The sequence below is a fragment of the Microtus pennsylvanicus genome, chromosome 2 (genome assembly GCF_037038515.1).
Source record: "Microtus pennsylvanicus isolate mMicPen1 chromosome 2, mMicPen1.hap1, whole genome shotgun sequence".
Classification (NCBI taxonomy): domain Eukaryota; kingdom Metazoa; phylum Chordata; class Mammalia; order Rodentia; family Cricetidae; genus Microtus; species Microtus pennsylvanicus.
Window position 1 is genome coordinate 139,891,691 of NC_134580.1, and position 20,758 is coordinate 139,912,448.

General features: G+C 52.9%; 1 protein-coding gene across 3 annotated transcripts in view; it reads left to right on the forward strand.

The window, feature by feature from the left end:
• Positions 1-5,846: 5,846 nt before the first annotated feature.
• Positions 5,847-20,758, forward strand: part of Slc12a5 (solute carrier family 12 member 5) — a 38,580-nt gene continuing 23,668 nt past the window's right edge. Inside the window, exons 1-5 of one of the 3 annotated variants that reach the window (XM_075963040.1) lie at positions 5,847-5,982; positions 18,514-18,608; positions 18,930-19,061; positions 19,415-19,561; positions 20,538-20,592. In XM_075963040.1, coding sequence (XP_075819155.1) covers positions 5,862-5,982; positions 18,514-18,608; positions 18,930-19,061; positions 19,415-19,561; positions 20,538-20,592 — 550 coding nt within the window. In that variant the 5' untranslated portion in view covers positions 5,847-5,861. Of the gene's footprint in view, positions 5,983-12,915; positions 13,380-18,513; positions 18,701-18,929; positions 19,062-19,414; positions 19,562-20,537; positions 20,593-20,758 lie in introns of those variants that run through there. The other 2 variants (XM_075963042.1, XM_075963043.1) reach the window with 2 other exon arrangements.

Sequence of the window (20,758 nt, forward strand, 5' to 3'; positions counted from 1 at the left end):
ACCAGCTATTTTAATCCAATGGCTTCTCCTTGGTCGTGTGCATGTCCACACAGGCACGTGGAGGTCAGAAGAGTTGGTTATGTCCTTCCATTTTTTTTTGTTGTTGTTTTTGTGGGATCTGGGTATTGAACTCAGCCTCTCAGGCCTCTGTGGCAAGCACTTCATCTGCTGAGCCGCCTCGCTGACTCTAGCCACTTTTATTTATTATGTATGTGGTCACGTTCACAAGCGTGTATTTAACTGACAGAATGCTTACTGTGTGTCAGGCAGTGCTCCAAGCTCTGCATCAATATTAAGGTATTCAGTTACCCCTACTGGAAGGTGTTATGTAACTATTTCTCTTTTACGTCTGAGGACACCACCAAGCTACTCGTTCATCAAACATTCATTGGGAGCTTCCCTAGGGACCCAGGCTCGGTATTGGGCACAGGGCACAAAGGAGTTCATTGGCTATCAGCCCTTCCTTCAGGGATCTCTCAGTGACTCTCAATGTCCTGGACACCTGCTTGCAGACCCCAGACTCCACTCTGGAGAATCCAGCTCCCTCACAAGGGAAAGCCTGTGTCTGGCAGAGCATTGAGCTTGGAAAGTGAAAAGTACATGAGCTCAAGAGGAGTGTGGGAGGCGTGGTGGGAACTCCTTCAGCCAATAGCCTTTTAGATACAGGCCCACTCGGGTGTGGTTTCAGGTTCTGCGCGTGCAGATGAAAAGCCTGCATGGCCTCTCTTTTCTGCTCAGTCAGTACAGCATTAGACTGTTAACTGAGGTTTCTGTTCCGCCAGGTCCCACAGTTGTTCAGTCCCAAAGAAATACACAAAGGTCTATATTATTTATAAACAGACTGGCCTATTAGCTCAGGTCTCTTATTAACTCTTATAACTTATATTAGCCCATAATTCTTGTCTGTGTTAACCACATGGCTTGGTACATTATTCGGTGAGGCAGTCACATCTTGCTTCCTCTGTGTCTGGATGAGGACTGCAGACTGACTCTTCCCTCTTTCCAGAATTCTCCTGTTCTCATTGCTCCGCCTCTACTTCCTGCCTGGTCGCCCCACCTGTACTTCCTGCCTGGCTACTAGCCAATCAGCATTTTATTAAACAAGTATAAGAGACAAATTTTTACAGGGTAAAACCATTGTCCCACAGCAAGACTCTTAATCTCAGGGCGTGGGTTTGAGACCCACGTTGGGCTCCATATTGTAGGCATATCCAAGAGTTCCACAATAGCCCAGAATAGAACATAACGAAGATTTATTTATTTGGGGATAAACTCACAGTAAGGGTAGCAATCTGCAGTCTTCTGTGTGCGTGGAAACTGAGAACCAAATCCAGCAGAAGAGAGGCTACTCCCATCTGCACACAGATTTCCTTAGCATGCCTTGTTCAAAAACTCCCACGTGTCTCCCCTAGGGTACTACCCCTCTTCTCCTTACCCCCAGGCCCACTCACAGAAAACCTACCCATGAGTGGGTCCTACGCTGGTTTCCACTTCCTTGTTCCCTTGTTCTCTACAACATCACCACAGGTTCCCACCTCACAGTGCCACTGAGTCACCTGTGACCTCCCACTGTCAGCACACTGCCTATCCTCCATCCATGCGTGTGCTATGACAGTCCATCCCCATCCACGCGTGTGCTACGACAGTCCACCCCATCCACACGTATGATATGACAGTCCATCTCCATACACACATATGATATGACAGTCCATCCCCATCCACGCGTGTGCTACGACAGTCCATCCCCATCCACACGTGTGCTATGACAGTCCATCCCCATCCACGCGTGTGCTACGACAGTCCGTCCCCATCCACGCGTGTGCTACGACAGTCCGTCCCCATCCACGCGTGTGCTACGACAGTCCATCCCCATCCACACATATGATATGACAGTCCATCCCCATCCACACGTGTGCTATGACAGTCCGTTCCCATCCACGCGTGTGCTATGACAGTCCATCCCCATCCACGCGTGTGCTATGACAGTCCATCCCCATCCACACATATGACAGTCCATCCCCATCCACGCGTGTGCTATGACAGTCCATCCCCATCCACGCGTGTGCTATGACAGTCCATCCCCATCCACACATATGATATGACAGTCCATCCCCATCCACGCGTGTGCTACGACAGTCCATCCCCATCCACGCGTGTGCTATGACAGTCCATCCCCATCCACGCGTGTGCTACGACAGTCCATCCCCATCCACGCGTGTGCTATGACAGTCCATCCCCATCCACACATATGATATGACAGTCCATCCCCATCCACGCGTGTGCTATGACAGTCCATCCTCATCCACGCGTGTGCTACGACAGTCCATCCCCATCCACGCGTGTGCTATGACAGTCCATCCCCATCCACGCGTGTGCTATGACAGTCCATCCCTATCCACGCGTGTGCTATGACAGTCCATCCTCATCCACGCGTGTGCTATGACAGTCCATCCCCATCCACGCGTGTGCTATGACAGTCCATCCCCATCCACACATATGATACGACAGTCCATCCCCATCCACGCGTGTGCTACGACAGTCCATCCCCATCCACGCGTGTGCTATGACAGTCCATCCCCATCCACACATATGATATGACAGTCCATCCCCATCCACACATATGATATGACAGTCCATCTCCGTCCACGCGTGTGCTATGACAGTCCATCTCCATCCACGCGTGTGCTATGACAGTCCGTCTTTCTCTCCAAAAGTCTTTTTCTCACACTCGGTGTCAGGAACCCTTTCCCTTGCAGCTCTTTTCTTTCCTCACTGGAGCGTCTCATGGTAGCATGCCCTGTGGCTCAATTCTCAGATTCTCCAGTGTAGACATTTACTCCCTATGATCTCACCAGCCCTCCAACTTTGAACAGCGTATCTGTCCAAACTGATGTCTCCAACTGAATCTCTCCCCTGAGCCCGAGACTCAGGTTTGACTGCCTGCTGTTTGTGACCTAATAGGTTTTCCACCTAAACAGACCCAACTTCTCCTTCAGCTGTTGCCCCCTGACTTTTGTGGACAGGTACATTCACACACAGAGGAGAACCTTCATTCCACTGTGCCTACTCAGCAAGCACTTTTACCCACTAAGCCGTCTTAGTTTTCTCCCCGGGTATTTAAACAGTTCTGTCTCTTGAATCCTTTTGTTCAGTCTTTGTGAGATTTGTGCATCGTTTGTAAATAGTAGATGGTTTATTCTTAGTCCTATGCCCAATCCAATTGTGTGAACGCCTGACAATGATCAATTTTGCTACTGGTAGACATTTGGGTAGATTCAGGTCTGGGATTATAATGAATAATGCTGCTATGAACAGTTTTGGTTGGGGAGTGGTTGGAAAGACAATTTAGAGGTTAAAATACTTGGTTGTCTGCAAGACAGACAATTCAGTTCCCAATACCAACATCTGGTGTCTCACGATTGCCTTTGGCCCCAGTTAACCTCAGTCCTTTTCTGAGCTCCATGGGCACTGTACACACACACACACACACAAATAAATAAAAATAAAAGGGAAACAAAAGTCTTTGGGAGCACATGGGTAGCCATTTCTTCCACCCACAAACTGGAGTAAGACTTCTGGACCAGCCGGGCGGTGGTGGCGCACGCCTTTAATCCCAGCACTTGGGAGGCAGAGGCAGACGGATCTCTGTGAGTTCGAGGCCAGCCTGGTCTACAAGAGCTAGTTCCAGGACAGGAACCAAAAGCTATGGAGAAACCCTGTCTCGAAAACCAAAAGAAAAAAAAAGACTTCTGGACCAAAGGGCAGGCATATGCCCAGCCTTGGGGTAGGGTGTGACCAAGCAGCACAAGAGTGGTTCTGACTGGCTCTGCTCCCCACAGTGCAGTTGCTCTCTGATTCCATTGTTACCCTCTATCTCTGCTACGTTCCTGCTGGCTGCACTTCCCCAGGTCATCTGCTGTATTCCCAGTAGCCGCTCCTGCTTCCTGCCTGAGTGTGTGTTGTGTGTAGACATGCATATACATGTGTGTGGGTGCAAGCAGAGGCCAGAGGTCAACTTGGGTAGTCATCTCCAGTCATTCTCCATCTTGATTTAAAGACACATTTATTTACTTGGGTTTTTTTTTTTTGTGTGTGTGTGTGTGTTATTTGGTTGGTTTTTTGAGACAGAGTTTCTCTGTGTATCTTTGGCTGTCCTTAATCTCACTCTGTAGACCAGGCTGGGCTTAGACTCAGTGAGATCCACCTGCTTCTGGCTCTGGAGTGCTGGGATTAAAGGCGTGAGCCACCACACCTGGCTATTTTCTTAACTGTTATGCGTGAGTCTGCGGGCACCTGCGTGTTTGAGTGTGGAGTTCATCTTTCATCTGCATGGGTCAGGGATTAAACTCATGTCAGACTTGCTGGAAATCACCTTTACCTGAGGAGCCAACTTTCTACAGCCAGTCAGTTCCATCTTGTTTTTTGAGACAGGGTCTCTTTCTTTCTCTCTGAGACCCAGGACCTGGCCAGGCTGGCTGTCACTGAGCCCCTGGGATCCTCAGGCTTCTGCCTGTGGTCACATGCACTGTATCCACGCCCGTGTACACTTAGCTGACTTAGTAATCTTCCCATGCTTTTAGTCCAGCTCTCAGAGCCACTGATCTTGTTTAAATATAAATTAGATCATACTATCCTGCTGCACCAAAACTTCCAGCGGCTTCCATTTTGGGTTAGAAGAGAATTCAGGCCCCTCCTCAAAAATGTTGCCTTAGGTTCCTCTTGCTGATAGAACACTCAGACCAAAAACAATTTTGGGAGAAAAGTGGGCTTTTTTGGTTTTATAATTCCAGCTTACATGTCCACTACAACCCATCATTACAGAAATCAGAGCAGGAACCTGGAGGCAGGAACTGAAGCAGAAGCCACGAGGAACATGACTCACAGGCTTCCTCCTCATGACTTGCTCAGCCTGCTTTCATGTAGCATCCAGAACCACCAGCAGTACCAGGGATGGCACCACTCACAGTAGGCGGGGCCCTTCCACATCAATCATTAATCAAGGAACTGTACCACAGGCTTGTCTACAAACCGGCCTGGTGGAAACATTTTCTCGGTTGAGTTTCCTTCTAAAATGGCTCCAGCTTGTGCTGTTTGCTCTCTTTCTCATCTCCTGCCACTCAGTCACTCTGATGCAGACAGTGTCCTTCCTGCTGTTTCTAGAACAGTCCAAGCTCCTTCTCACCCCAGGGCCTTGCTAGTCAAGAATGCCGAATATTAAATCCAGGGCCTTGTGCATGCCGGGCAAGCATCCTCCCACTGAACCACATCTCTAGATCTATGTACGCACTGCTGCTTCTGCTGGACAAGTCTTCCCCGACATCTCCGCATCGCTGATTCTCCTCATCAGTGAGGTCTCAGTTCAGGTCTCAGGCTTTCTGGGAGCCCTTCTCAGATCTCCCTTTTAGGTCTCCTCAACAACAGCCCTAATTTTCCTTCTTAAGATATGGCACAGGCTCACATGATGATATCTACCTATTTGCTCACACACTTTCTCCGACGTCCTCCTTAGAACATATGCCTCAGGAAGGCAAAGTAGACAGTGGATAGTCACTACTCTATGGGCAGAGGTTTCCACCGCTTAAAACAGTCTCACCACCAACTTGTGCTGACTGAGCGAACCTCAGGTGTTCAGGAGACTCCAGTAGAGGTGGAGGAATCCTCCTTGAGAAATGACTCACATTTGGGTGGGCTCCTTTGGTGCTTCTGGTGAAACCGAGAGCCCAAGGTCTCAAGTGGCCAGAATTGGGAGGATGGGCACAGCGGGCACTAGGACCCGGCGCGACGCGCGGCGGGCGGGGAAGCTCTTGGCGCTTCAGCAGCCCGGCTGCGGCCACTTGTGCGATCCCGCCGCCCCTCGCGCCATGAGCCGCAGGTTCACGGTCACCTCGCTGCCCCCCGCGGCGCCAGCTGCCGCCGCAGACCCTGAGTCTCGCCGGCATTCGGTCGCCGACCCCCGCCGGCTCCCAAGGGAAGACGTCAAAGGTAGAGGCCGCAGGGGGCGGGGCTGCCGGGGGCGGGACGAGAGGGCGGGGCCACTGCAGGGCGGGGCGGGGCCTAGGTTGGGCGAGGGGTGCTGCAGGGAGCGGAGAGGAGCGCGGACCAAGGATTTGGGACGCCCCAGCGGGAAAGGCGAGGGGGGCGGGACCGTATCCTGGTGGGCGGGGCCACAGGGGAGCAAGTAGGTCCAGGAAAAGAGCTGGGGTAGGGGCGAGAGAAGAAGGGGAGAGCTGGAGACGGAGGGATTGGTCTGGGTCTGAATGGGAGTAGGCCCCAGCACTAAGGAGGTGGGAGACCTTGAGAAGGAGGGGGAGAGAGAGAGGGGACTATGATGTTGGGGGAGGAGGTGGGCTCCAGAACTGCGGGAAAGCGGGCCTAAGTCGATTTGGGGGGCCGGCCACGAAGGGCTGGGCCCGGAGGATGAGAGCTGGGCCAGGTTGGGTGGGTGGGGTCTCTGAGGCTGAAGCCACGTCAGCGGGCCCTTGAAGCCCAACGGATTCTCCAGTCTACTGCCTCTCTGTAGAGTCGGGAACGCCTGGGTATCCCCTAAAGGAGATCGCAGACAGGGAAGTCGCATCCTGGGTAGCTAGGTCCAGGAAGGATGCCAAAGGACCCAGTCTCAATTCCCCGGGACTCAGCTCCCTCTGAAGGAGAGATCCTGAAGGGTTTGGAGGAGCTAGCTCAGCTGGAATTGGGGGGCCCAGGGCAATGATCTTGTAATGGAAGTCACGCGCAGCTACAGTGGAGAGGGCAGAAGGATCCTTCTGGCCTTCCGAAGCGAAGTGACATCCTGGTTGCAGACAGAATCTCCTCTGCAAGGGCCACTTGCAGGGTTCTCCCTCTCTCTAACTCTGCGCCCCTCATGTTTGGAAGGAGAGGGGCGAATGGGCTTGGAGTAGCCCCAAGGCCAAGAGGAGAGAGCCTTCCCTGGACGCTAGGGGTCGCTCATGAGCCGCGGGTGAGCTGGCCTTTTCTGGCGCTAACACATGCATGGTTCTTAGGGGGATCCTTCAGGAGGCTCCTCAAGGTATGGACAACTCCAGGTCTGGACTTCTGCAGGTTCCATTCAGGTGACCCGACCGCCTCGTGGATGTGGAAAGTCGGGTTTCTTCTCACACTCTCTCTTTACTGTAACTCCTCTTGTTTGTCATTTTAAAAAATGGCTTATTCAGCCTCTCAGAATCAAAAATTCAGCAACGCTGAGTCTCATCACTGTTTTCTCTTCTCATCAAACCCAACTGTCCCTCGTTATTTGGCCACTGACCTCCAAAACTGATCCTGAATTCTGTTACATCTCTCCTCTGCTTGTCACGATCCCCCATCCAAGACTCCAATGTTGCCATATAGCCAGGACCACATCCTCCTCTCTGGATTCCCTGCTGCCTGCCCGTTCTAACCATTCCACGGGCAATGTAAAGATGCCCTCCACTGTAGGATAAAGGCCGGATCCTTTAGTGTGTCATTCAGCTTCTTTCCTCATTTGCATATGGTACAACTCTCCCTGTTCACCCCCACCCCCTTCCACGAGCTAGGAAAACTCCCACTCATTCTGAAAGCTATAGCCAATTTCACCTCTTCTGAAGCCCTTTCTCCTTTCCCTTGCTCCCAGGAAGAGGCAGTCATTCCTCCTCGGCCTGCCCACTGGAGCACAACAACAGATGCTGGTTGAAGCGTACCAAAGACAGAGATCATGTCTTTTATCTTCGTGTTCTGAGTTCTATACCCAGAGCCTGACAGTGAGTGATCGGGGCTCATCAGAGTATGTGGCTCTGATCTCCTCCCTCTTTGCCTTCTCTCCTCCTGTTCTTCAGACCTTGACCTGGGAATAATGTGTTGGGGACTCAGGTCCCAAAGTGATTGCTCAGTCTTTCCACTCACACTAACACCTGCACCGTTGACGTAAAGCATAGACCCAGAACCTGACTGTCCAAGTGTACGTGGGAAATGAATGTGAGTATGGGATGTTGTGTGCTTGTGTCTGAGGCTGTGTGTGCATGTCTTGATGTGTATATCCCACACCGGCTTCCATGACCTGTCAAGAAGTCAGTGAGCCAGTGCTTATGTGTGTCACGGTACTGCCAGGGTGTATGATGGACACGGCGTATAGATTTCTGTTTTTGTCTGTGGGGTGGGCACGTGTATCTTATGAGTTCATTCAAAGTTCCCCTTTGTCATGATTTGGGTGTCTCTTTACCTCTCAAACCCTCAGATGACCTCAAACACCTCCTCCTTGAAGGTCACTGAGCGGGGAATTAGACGCGTGCTCCCAGGAGGAGCTTAGCATCTGGTGTCTTTCCCACAGCTGCCCTGTGTCAGTGTGCAGACAAGAGTCAGTCAGTGAGCAGCTCAGAGAGTTGCTCTCCCCACCTCTTGTTCCCAGGGTCAAGGGGAGCGGTGACAGCATATGTAAGGGTAGGAGGGGCTGTGGGGACACTGGCAAATCACATATGTGTGAGCATCGTGTTTTCCTGTGGGTCCAGCTGTAGGGTTTGCCATTGCAGGGTTGCCTGCTTTGACCTACAGGGATGAAAAGGTTACGTGAGAGACTGAGCCTCGAATACACCGTTAGCCCTGAACTGCAGCACGCATGCTTCGGGTGCCTGTCTTGGTCTGTAGGAAGGAAGGCGGGTGGTAGCCTCCCAGGATAGAAGTAGACAAATCCTTACAGCTCTGAGCCAAGCCCACATCCTTTCGCCCACACCCCATCCCTCAGCTTTTCAGGGGGAGGCTGGACAGTGGAAAGGGACAGTAGGATTAGCCAGGCTCACAGAAATTGAGGCTTGCCTTCATGGAAGGACAATGAATTAACTTTTGCTAGGGGATGAAGCAAGACCATAGGATGGACCACATATTCTCTGGCCCAAGCTCTGTGATATCACCTTGAATATGCTGCTTTCCTTCCCTGGGGCTCAGTTTACCTGTCTGTAGTATAAAGCAGGAAATGTCCTTCCTCCATAAAATAACTGAAGATGAGCTTGTAGCAATAGTCACACCTCACACCAGTAATTCCAGGAGACTGAAGCAGCCTAGCCTGAACTATAAAGAAAGACCCTTCAAAAACAGAACAAAACACTTCAAATGACAAAAAATGAGGCAAGAGTTTTTGATGCTCTATAAGGGTGGGGCCTCCTCTAGATTCAGATCTCATGCTTCAGTCTCTCTCTCTGTAAATTGGGAAGAACGATGCTGTTATTGCTATGTGTGTGTGTGTGTATGTGTGTGTGTCTGTGTATCTGTGTGTGTGTGTCTGTCTCTGTGAGTGTGACCATGTGTATGTGCTGTCCAATTGGTTTCTCCACCTTCAATCAAGACTCAGAAACCTTACTGCCCACCTCAGCCCAAGGTGAGCCTTAGGAATCTCCATGACAACAAACTGGTTACGAACAGGGCTGCAGTTGTCATGGTGACAGCCCTCTCTCTCTCTCTCTCTCTCTCTCTCTCTCTCTCTCTCTCTCTCTCCCCCTCTCTCCTTCTCTTCCCCTCCTTCCCTCTCTCATTCTCATCCCCCTCTCTCCCCTACTCTCTTCTCAATGAACCAGAGCTATCTACAGGCCCCAGCTTTCCAGGCGGGGTGAGGATAGGGTTGAGTTACATGAGAAGAGGTCCAGATTGGGAAATAGGGAAGATAGGCTGAGTCTGCATGGGAATAGGGGGCTGTTGGGGTGCTGTTGCCATGGCGACAGGGCTGCAGCCTGTTAATTAAGCCCCCAGTTGCCACGGAGACGGTGGTGGTTGACGTGCTCTGCTGCGAGCCCTGTATGTGTGGGGTGTGCTGTGCTCTGGACTCATCAACTCTGCCAGGATTTGGGTCTGGAGGATAAGGCGTGCTGGTGGTAGGAGGAGGGGTGAAGGAGAGGTCTTGGGGTCTCAGCTCCATGACAGGAGGTGGGTAGGTCAAGGGGGTGATACTGTGGTAATAAGGATGGGTGGGAAATACTGTATGAGTGGACAAAAAGGTACAGTTGTGTCCTCCAGCCTCCTCTGGACAGCTCCTGTCCTGGCTTAGTGGAGATGCTGGATTCTAGTCTCCACTTGTAAATTCAGCCCACGAGGAGAAATGCCTCCCATTCCATTTCCATTTCTAGACTCCAATTCCATCATAAGTGGTAAGTGGAAAAATAATTTATAAAGTCCTTCCTTGCACCTCAGTCTTCACGTGGTGGGAGGCAGCTCCACTGAGCTTCTCTCTGAGAAGCACAAGGTGGGGGGGGGGTATGAATTTTAGAGACTCTGAGCTCAAAAATAGGAGCCTGATCACTGTCTCTTAAACTGCTCTATCCAGGGGCTTTCCTCTACTGTCCCATCTTCCCAGGGCTCTGGTCTTCTGCATGGGGAGGGTATGCTGAGTGGTCTCTCTGGTTACAGGGCCTCAGAACTGAAGGCCACCTCTTATTGGCCAAGACCAGGCTGGCCATGTAGGAGGTGCTTGATGTGAGTTTTCTGAAAGCCTCACCAGGAAGGCAAAGAAGAGGGCTCAGCCTCCCTGAGCAGTGTCAGTTGAAGGGTTTGGGGACTCTTTTTAAGACTCTACCTTTGCTTGGTCTGGACTCCCCAGGAGGAATGTTTTTTCCCCTTCCTCACTTTGCAGTTCCCTGTCTGATTTGGCACTCATCTGTAGACAAGGCTAGCCCCAGACTTGCCATGAGAACCCTGCCTCTGTCTCCTGATGGGTGTGCACCACTACAACCAACCAGGTGGCTTCCCCCCACCCCTAAATACTTTGTGGTGTTGAGGATTGAATTCAGGGGTCTTGTACATGTTAATCAAACTCTCTCAAACAGAGCTATATCCCAACACCTCCTCAGGAAGAGCTCAAGGCCTTTATCCAAGACTTTCACTTTAAGGAGGCTGATGCTGAGGTCCAGAGAGAGGAGCTTGGTTTTGTCCGGGAATAAACAGATTTCTGCAGCAGAGGACAGGATAGAAGCAGTGCATTCCACATTCCAGGTGGTTCTCCAGGTCAACTCTAATGAGGATTCACAGGGGGGCAGTCATTCTGGCCTTCACCTGTTTTCTGTGGGGATTCACATGTCCCTAAATACAGGTTTATTCCCTGGATGATCAGAGATGCCATAGCACTAGGCCATAGACCATAGATAAAGAAATATGCCCCCAGGGAGACATCCCAGACTGTCAATTGCTGGAAAACATCTCAGACTTTGTTTTACCTTTTTGCACACCTCTACAGTGTGCTGTGTGCTGGTGTGTGTGTGTGTGTGTGTATGCATGTGCACACGTGCATGCACATGACTAACTGACTCTGGGACAGTCAATGGTACCAAATAATCACACCTTCTTTAAAATATTATATTGTTACTGTGTATGTGTGTAGAATGTGTAGACAAGACAACTTGCAAGAGTTGGGTCCCAAGCACTGAACTCAGGTTGTCGGTCTTGGCTGTAAGTACCTTTACCTATCACAGAGCCATCACACCAGATCCCAAATGCTCACATCTTGTCCCTAACGGATTAGCTGTGTGTCTACAAAACTAAGTCTCCTCAGTTGGCCTAGTCTGAAATCATTGACAAATTCCACAGGGCCAGTATGGCAGTCGACCCTGTCCAAGGTCCCGAAAATGCCTGCATTGTAAGGTATCTCTGCAGATACGGGAGACTCTCTGCTCCAGCCAAGAAGCCTCAGGATCTTTGAAACCTGGGCGTAAAAGAGGCAAAACTCATCCCAGACTAAACCCCTGTTAATTTTTCTTTTCTTTTTTGAAGCAGAGAATCAGAGGCAGCTGAGCAGCGTAGATATGATTGTATTCTTTCATTGGAGGCAGGATGAATTTAAAAAGAGGTTCTGCTGAAGAGCCACCTACCCTGGAGTAGATAGAAATGGGTACTAGACTGAATTCTGACATTCATTGGCATTCATGGGCAGTCATTTTCTGTCTTGGTGCTTAGTTTTTTCATTTATGAAATGAAAACTGCAATAGATAAGACAAACAGTTCTTCTGCCCGGGATTTTGAGGACTTGAGTCAGGAACCAGAGTGACTGTAAAGCTATTTCCTTTACACTTGATGGTATGCTTAGATCTCCCAGATGCAAAGGGTCCAAACCTCAGATGTCACTGTCTGCAGCGTGTCTGGACTCTAGGGTTGCTGAGGGTTCCCAGGGTAATCAAGCTCCCGGGGGAGGGGCTGGAGAGGAGGAGGAGCACAGAAGAGCACGTCAGGGCTGGAAAGCCTCCAAAAGCAATCCTGGATTAGGAGATTAGACACTCCCGACCCAGGAGAAAATCTGATCCCCAACCGGCAGGCGGCCTCATTCCCCCCTTCCCCCATCCTGTTCCTGGCCAGCCTGGGGCCAGCGTACCCTCCCTAGGGGCTGCACCATCTCGGGTGAAAAGGTGGTGTTGCTGAACCTCACTACTGCCTGCAGCTCACTGCGCTTCATCCATAAATCCTCCTACATCAGAAAGCCCCCGTCTGTGGTGTGGGCTCCAGGGACGTGTCTTGGGGTAGGATGCTGAGACTCCAACCAGCCTGAGCACCATGAGAGAGTTCTCTACAACTCCTCTAGTGGCAACCACCGGTTTAAAAACAGGATGGGCCAGATAGATCCATTGACCCGAGGCCCCTAGGGCAGCACAGGGCCTCACTGATGGGGGGTCCTGGGTTCCATCTTCCTTCAACTCCAACCTCTAGGACAGAGGTTTGGGAATGGGTCGGTTTTCCTTCCAGGCCTTGCCTCACCAGTTTTGTAGGCAGGCTCCCTGGGGCCCTTATATTTTACAGTGCTCGCCCCTGCCGCCTCAGTTCTCCACATCTTCCCTCCAGGGGTCACCTCGGACCCCCAGTCAGGCAGCCGCTGCGGGGCCGCCTCCCTGCGGCCGCGACCTAGTTCCCTGCCGTTATTTTTAGGGCGCGGGATGGCACCTGCCCACGTGCCGGGCCCCGCCTGCGCCGGAGAGTGGGGGGGTTGCTTCTGCTCTAGGAAGCAAGGCCCGCGGCTCCCGCAGCACCCCCTCCAACCCACCCGCACAAGCCCCCAGTTTTCAGGCGAGGGGGCCACTGGAGTTCTCTGTCCTCCCCTCATCCCTTCTCCTCCCTCCCTCCGACTCCCCCCCCAAAAAAAAAACCCGCCAGTGGCTCACGCCTCCTGCATACGGGATGAGGTGAGCAGCGCCGCTGCTGAGAGGGGGCGCGCGCGGGTGTGAGCGTGTGTCCGTGTGCGAGTGTGTGTGCGCCGGGCGGGCGGGCACTGCAGCTTCTTCCTCCGTGGAGCGGAGAGCGAGCGAGAGAGCTCGAGCAAGCGAGCGGCAAAGGCGGGCAGAGGGGCGCAGGCGAAGCGAGGCAGCCATCCCGGAGCCGGCGCCGCGCAGCCACCATGCTCAACAACCTGACGGACTGCGAGGATGGCGATGGGGGAGCCAACCCGGGTAAGCAGTGGTCCGGGGGCGGCGGGGGAGGGGGCGGCGAGGAGGAGGGCAGCTTCGGGGTGAGAGGCGGAGCGGGGGCCGCCTCCTGTAGAGAAAAGCCGGGGACTGACCCGGGCTGCGGACGCGGAGGCCGCCGTGAGGCTTGCTCCATTGGAATGCGATAGGCGCTGTCCGAGGTTCTGGAATGCGCCGCGCTCCGAGGCAGATTGGGGACCCCGGGTTGGGAAGATCCGCGGCCTGGGGCCAGACTTGGATTAGCTAAACCTGAGAGGCTGTTGGAAAGGGATGGACTAGCTGGAACAGGACTGATGTGCCATTCGACGGGCAGGAGGGAGGCTCCTTTCCCCGAGAGGGGACCCGGGCGTCCTGGCGCAGAGCAGGGACCAGCGGCTTCTGGGGGCGCAGTCTGCTGCAGTCCCTCGCTCTGAGCTTCCAGTTGGAAGGTGGGGGAAGTGATGGCTCTGAGGTTTGGAGGCATATGATAGCTCCCGTCTGGGCTGCAGCGTCCCCTTAAGGGGTACTTAGTGCAACCAGGACACCCTCCCCCAAGGCTCCCTGAAGTCCTGATCTCAGCCTGAAGCTACCTCCTCTGTGGATTTTCAGGTCTACTTTGCCGAATTTCCTCTCCCTCTCGATTCTCCGTGGGTTCCCATTCAGGACAGGAAGCAAGATCCCTTCTTCCCTCTTTCCCCCTTCTCTTAGTACCCTGGGGCAGCAGGATGGTTTTCAGGGCGGGGCAGGGGGAAGTCTCCACAGTTAGCTCTTTTAGCATCCTGGTGAGGCCTCAGAAACGGGGTCTCAGTGGCTGAGTCCCCAGCGCTGTGGCGACACTGCGGACTCGCTGCGGTGGGTGCAGAGACTTGTCAGGAGCTGAGGGGCTCTGGAGCAAATCCTTGTGCAGTTCCGGTTCTCCGTCATCCTTCACTGCCGTTTTTTCTGCTCTGAGGTCTTGGGGCCAGGCACCCCCTCGGGCTTCCAGGCCCCTCGCCGCCCCCCAGCGGTCTCAGGCATCCATCACCGCTGTCAGTCGCCCCCAGCCCCCACCCTTTAGCAGCGTTGCGTCCCCTGCGCACTAGCGCATCTCCAGTGCCTGCTGTCTGCGCTCAGAGCCTTCAAACACTCCCTTAGACATTGCTTGACCCTCTGGGCAGAGACTCCCACAGACCTCCCCAGAAAATGGCCCAAGGCCCCAAGAACTGAAAGAATGATCTCACAGACACTAGCAGGTTTGATTCTGAGGTCCTTGGTTTTAGATCACAGTCAGAGCCAAGTGGAGGCGTGGGAAGGCTGGGGGCATCAGCATCTCTGGTCCTTTGTCCGAGACACCCCATTCCCATTCTCCCACGGGGCTGAGTCCTATGCAGGGGACAGAACTGCTGCTGGCCAGCTCATCCATCTCTCCAGTGACCCTGGGGTCACCTCTTCAGGCACTTCTCCCTTGGCTGCAGGGGGAGGGGGTTGTAAAAGTCTACTCTGCGGCAGCGCCAGGCATCTTGAAGCAGTGCTCCGGGAACGAAGGAAAGGGATGTCACTTCCTCCCGGGGTCCTTCTCAGGTGCCTCCACCATGAGACATCCCTGCTCCCCAGAATGGGTTCTGTGTATTCTTCAGCACCTGCTTCCTACACCGACCTTCACTGGACCTCTGTGTTTCTATGGGGTCGCCAAAAGAAGACACATGAGTGCTGGAAGCAGGATTCTAATAGTTCTTTCCAGTTCTCAGGACTCCCTGTACATTTCTAGACACCGAGTGTAGCAGGCCCACCTGGAGACTTTCTTTCTATATACAGAGTCCAGCGCTTGGAATTAGAGTGGCCAGAACCTGGGTCAAGCATTCTGTATCCCAGAGCGGGAAGGTCTTCCCTGGACTCTTGGTGAGAGTGATAGGAGGAACTAAAGACTTCCCGGGTCTAAGCAAAGAAGGACCAAGAGCCCCTGACTCTGAGTCTTGATTCCTGGAACTAGATGGAAGGATCTGGTGTTGACCTCAGGGAGAGTATGAGGGCTCCTCTGAGCCAAAGAAGATCCCAAGGATATTGTCCCTGGCATCCAGATCTTTTTCCCTTTGGGGTCAGACGACCCTTTCCCTCCCCAAGCTGCCTTGGGGATTCCCTTCAGGCCCAGCCTCTGGCCTCGGGGGAGGCTCCTTAGCCTGCGCCTGTTTCCTCCGGCGAGCTCTGGCCTCCGCAGCTTAATTGAAAGCCGATTCAGGCTGAGAGCTCCCAGGGGGCGGGGACGGGGGCGGGGGCGGGGAGGGCTCAGCCTGGGTCTGGGCTGCCTCTTGCGCGCCTCTAGAGCTCTCCCAGCACCCAGACTCCTGGCTCTGGGGAGTCAGGACGAGTTTCCCCTTTGCTGTTCTGCTCCTTTGAGAACGCAGACGCTCACTCCCCATCCCCCTTAACCAGTGAGCCCAGCGTTCCAGGCAGGGGACAAAATCAGCCCTTGGCTGATGAGGCCCGGAGCCTGGCGTCTGGCCCAGGCAGCGGATGGAAAGGCGGGACCCAGGACGAGCCTACCATGCCGCCCCCCTCCCCTGCGCTCCTTTCCTGGCCGGGATCGGGCCTGTAGTCTGGCTCTGCGCTGCGCGCTGCGTTACATAAGCGGCTGCGGGCGCGTGGCCGGCTCAGCGCGCTGCGCGGTCTGTCCGCGCTGTCGCCATGGAGACTGGCGCCCGGCCTCCTAGTTACGGGGTCCTTGGCCAGGGTGTCCCCCTTCCAGTTGGTTAAGCGTCATCCGCTGGGACAAGGAAGGAAGGCTTGAGAGGGGACGTGAAAAATAGAGGGGAGGGGCTCTTCTGATGGTGGTCTGGGACCTAATGGAGGGTGCTTCTAAGAAAGGCACCCAGCTGTTCAGAGAAGCCCTTAAATCTTGCAGCTAAGGGAAGGATGTGGGGATAAGAAGCCCAGGCTAGATGGGTACCAGGTGTGCTAAGAACGGTAGTTGCAATAGTAGCAGTAGGTACACTTGGGTCGCCAACATGGTATGTGTTATTTCAGTTGACTTCCTAGTTATTCTATGAGTTAGGCCAACTTACTATTCCTTTGCAACAGGAAACAGAGCCAGGGAGGCTGGTACTGAAGCTTAGCTTTCCCAGCTCAGTCCTTTCCTGAACCGCTAGGGATTTTTCTCTTACACCCCACTAGCTTCTCTAGTCCCAACTATCCTATGGCAAGAGCAGAAGGCATCTGGCCAACATTTTAGAAGGAGATGGGACCCACCTCACTCTCATTTCTCCTGGTTTCTGATCCCAGACAGATCTTTTCAGATTCTGGGGTCTGAGACGGAAGCCTTGCTGAATTTTCCTCCAAATACTGTTTCCTGAACATCTATTACGTGCTGGCTATCACAGGGAGAATGGGCCTGTTATTCCCAGGAACTCACCTCGGTGAGAGGAGAAAATGGCTGGCGGCCTGGTTAGGCAATCAGGCATTTCTGCCTCAATGTGGCAAGGTGGAGGTGGGTGTTTTTTGGAGCAGGTGCTGTCCCTTGCCCCCAAGTTTCAAACAGGTTGGGATACATCATGCTCTTGAGAGAGGTCCCTGGCCAGGTGACTGAAGAAGGGTTCCAGGAGGCAGGGAGGAGGATGTTAGACAGACAAGGACACCAAGAGATGAGGACTAGGGGACTCAGGGTCCACAGGGCCTCAGCTTTACTTAGAACTTGGACAATGGTAATTCTTCCCCAGAGTCCAGGAAGATGACTACTGCTGGGGCTTCAGCCCTGGCACTGAAGGAGGCTGAGGGCTGGAAATACCCAATCATGTCCCTGGAAAGCTCATATCTCGGAGGGACCCTTCTCTGCACCAACAGAGTTTCTCCTTGGCTTGGCACATTTCCTATATATGTTTGTGTGTTTACCCTTAGGTCTTCTGGTGTGCAACTTCTTTCATGGACATTGCTCCCTCCTTGTGCCCAGGAAGCTTCTGGACCTTCCAATAGATCACCCTCTCTTGCACACTTCAGTCCATTAAGCTATAGCACCATCCCACCCATTGACCCATGCTAGGAACCCCAGGCTTTATCCTAGATTCTTCCCTCCCCCTCTCCAGACATCTGGCACAGCAATGCTTCCATAATGATTGACGCTCGAGTCTTTCCATTGCCCCAGATTATTGTGACCGAGGTGTTGTCAGCCTGTGCCCGGACTGTGGAAATGTTCTAGTCGTTGTACTTCTCATCTGAAGCCAGAAGGCTTGCTGCAATACTCCAGTCAGGTCATGACACTCTTGGGCCTGAAACTTCAGTGACTGCCATTGTCCTCTGGATGGGATCCAAATTCTTCAAGATGGCCTGGCACTTCCTTAAGGCTCACACTACCTTGAGTCATCTTCTCCCAAGCCACCCTTCATCCTTAGCCCCAATATGCCCCTTCCTAAGACTCTCGCTAGATCACGTTTTGTTCAGCAGTAACCTGTTCTGTTGGCTTCCACATCTGGGACATCAAACACACTGTTCTGGGTTCTCTGTGCCTGGAACACCTTCCTGCCACCCCCCAGTCTAGCCCTTACTCATCCTTCAGTTCTCAGCTGACGCGTCACTTCCTCTGGGAAGCCTTCTGTGACCTCTCAGGCTGGGCTGTGTGCCCTCCTGCGTCCCTGATGTTTTGTTTCCTTCACAGACTCTAGCAGTCCTGTCTACTGCTTCTCCCCTGGCTTTGGCTTGGGTCTCTAAGGACAGGAACAGTGTCTTAGGCTGCTTGATTCCTCCTCTGGCCATTCTATTGACACATGGGAGAATAACAGTGAAGGGGGTATAAGATGCCAAAAGGGTATCCTTGGGAGTTCAGGTGGCAGGGTTCTCTGCAGCCCTCTCTAGAAAAACATCATGCATGCACCCACATACTAAGATGGGCTCATTTATATCCAAGATGGAAACTCTGAAGACTCGTGGTAGATGAACCAGGACCCTTCCTCAAGAGCAAAGAAGGACACACATGTTCATCAGGCACTCAGAACAGCCAGCAGTAAATTGGGTTCTTTATCCACGCTTCCAACCAAAATCACGCAAGAAGGCAGTGCAAGCCCAGTTTCTCCAGCCTGTGACCCAAGGCTCCAGGTGTTAAAGTGGCCCCATAGCTCTATGCAGGATGGATAGGGAGCAAGTGACAGGTGTCACCCCTGACTCCTCTTCTTCTCAGGTGATGGCAACCCCAAGGAAAGCAGTCCCTTCATCAACAGCACTGACACAGAGAAGGGAAAAGAGTACGATGGCAAGAACATGGCCCTGTTTGAGGTGGGCTGCTTGGGCGACAGTTAGTCACGCTGGCTCATCAGAGCTCCCTCCCTCCCTCGGGAAGAGTAGACGCCTCTCCATTCCTCCCTCAGGTCCACCATCTTCCCCGGCCTCCCTAGCCCTCCTTGGTCTTTCCTGCCTTTACCTTGTGGTTCCCTGCCCTCCTCTCCTACCTCACCACTTCCTTCTCCTGTTCCCCTCGCTTCCCCCTCCTCTGTTTCCATTGCATCCCAAACTCAGTGGCCTGACCTTCGTCCCCATCTCACTCCAATTGGTTCCCTGACCTTCCTGCTCCCTAATGCCGACCACTTTCCTCCATAGGAGGAGATGGACACCAGCCCTATGGTGTCCTCCCTGCTCAGTGGGCTGGCCAACTACACCAACCTGCCCCAGGGAAGTAGAGAGCATGAAGAAGCGGAGAACAATGAGGGTGGAAAAAAGAAGCCGGTGCAGGTGGGGCCTTGGGGGAGAAGGGATGGGAGAGGAAATGGATCTGGATGGAGGAGTGAATGACACAGAAGAAAGAAGGAGGGCGATGGCTATGGGGGGTAGGGGAAGAAATGGGAGATGAAGGATGAAGGTGGAGGAGAGGAGGAAGGAGGTATTTTGAAGGACGCACGAGGGAGGCAACGGGAAGAACCTGGAGGCAGGTAGAAAGGAGAAAAGGACACAAGAGCCAGAGGGAAGAGGGATGAAAGGGGGGAGAGGCAAGCAAGGAGAGGCAGGGAAGGAACATGGAGGAGGTGTGGGCTAGGCTGTTGGAACTGAGTAGGGGCTGTAGAGACTGATGCTGGCCTCTCTGGCAGGCCCCACGCATGGGCACCTTCATGGGCGTGTACCTCCCGTGCCTGCAGAACATCTTTGGCGTCATCCTCTTCCTGCGGCTCACTTGGGTGGTGGGCATCGCTGGCATCATGGAGTCCTTCTGTATGGTCTTCATGTGCTGCTCCTGTGTGAGTGACCCCTCTCCTCTGCTCAGTGAAGACAGCTGGGGTTTGGTCGAGGCCTGGGGGTGTGTAGGGGGGAGGAAGCATGAGACCTGAGCTTTTTATAGGAGTCACTACTTGTGATCTTTGAGAGTAAATTAGGTCTGACTGGTCCTTCCTGAGTCTCATAGGCTTCTCTCTGATGACTGTCAGCCAGGCTTCACCTGCGTGCCTATGTTTGTGTACTTGCCCAAGTACTGCAGATTCATTGATGATAAATGCAGAGAAGAAAACAAAATTCAACATAATTGCATAAGAGTAACATTTTGGAAGGTCCCTACTCACACACAAAAAAAATGAGATTATGTCTCACAGATAACTTTGCAATTAGATTCTTCCCGTCCACCTTGAAAAAAAATCTAATATCTATTGAACACCAAGTTTATATTTTTGTGTCTTCACACAAAGCCTTGGGACCACTTCAAATATATCAGTGCTGAAGCTACGTCTCCCATTTTATAGATACAAATACTGAGGCCTAGCCGGGCGATGGTGGCGCACGCCTTTAATCCCAGCACTCGGGAGGCAGAGGCAGGCGGATCTCTGTGAGTTCGAGACCAGCCTGGTCTACAAAGCTAGTTCCAGGACAGGCTCCAAAGCCACACAGAAACCCTGTCTCGAAAAACCAAAAAAAAAAAAAAACACAAATACTGAGGCCTGAGAAGTGAATTGTCTTATGAATTGTCCTAAGTTACCTAGGGGCCAAACTAGAGTGATCAGAATTCTCTTGTATGTATGGTAGCTCCTCCCATTTTCATGGTGAATAAGAGGTTATTTTTTGAGAAGGGCTTGGCATGTGCAGAGGTTGGAATAGACCCAGACAGAAGCTCAGGAGAGGAGAGCCTGTGGGTTTGGCTGGTGGCTGTGGGGTATATTGGCTTGGCCGCCAGCCAGGCCACTGCTGCCCCCAGCAGCCACCATTCTGATGATCTCTTTCCTGCAGACGATGCTCACAGCCATTTCCATGAGTGCGATTGCAACCAATGGTGTTGTGCCTGGTATGTGACTGGGGCCTTTGCAGAGTGGGGGAGGGCTGGGGCCTGATGATTGACAGGGGGAACAGAGGGCCAGGTTTTGTGGGCCATCAGGACCCAAGACCCAACACTGTATTGCAGACCAAGAGTAAGGCTATTATTGCTCATGAGGTAGGTAAGGGCAAGCCTG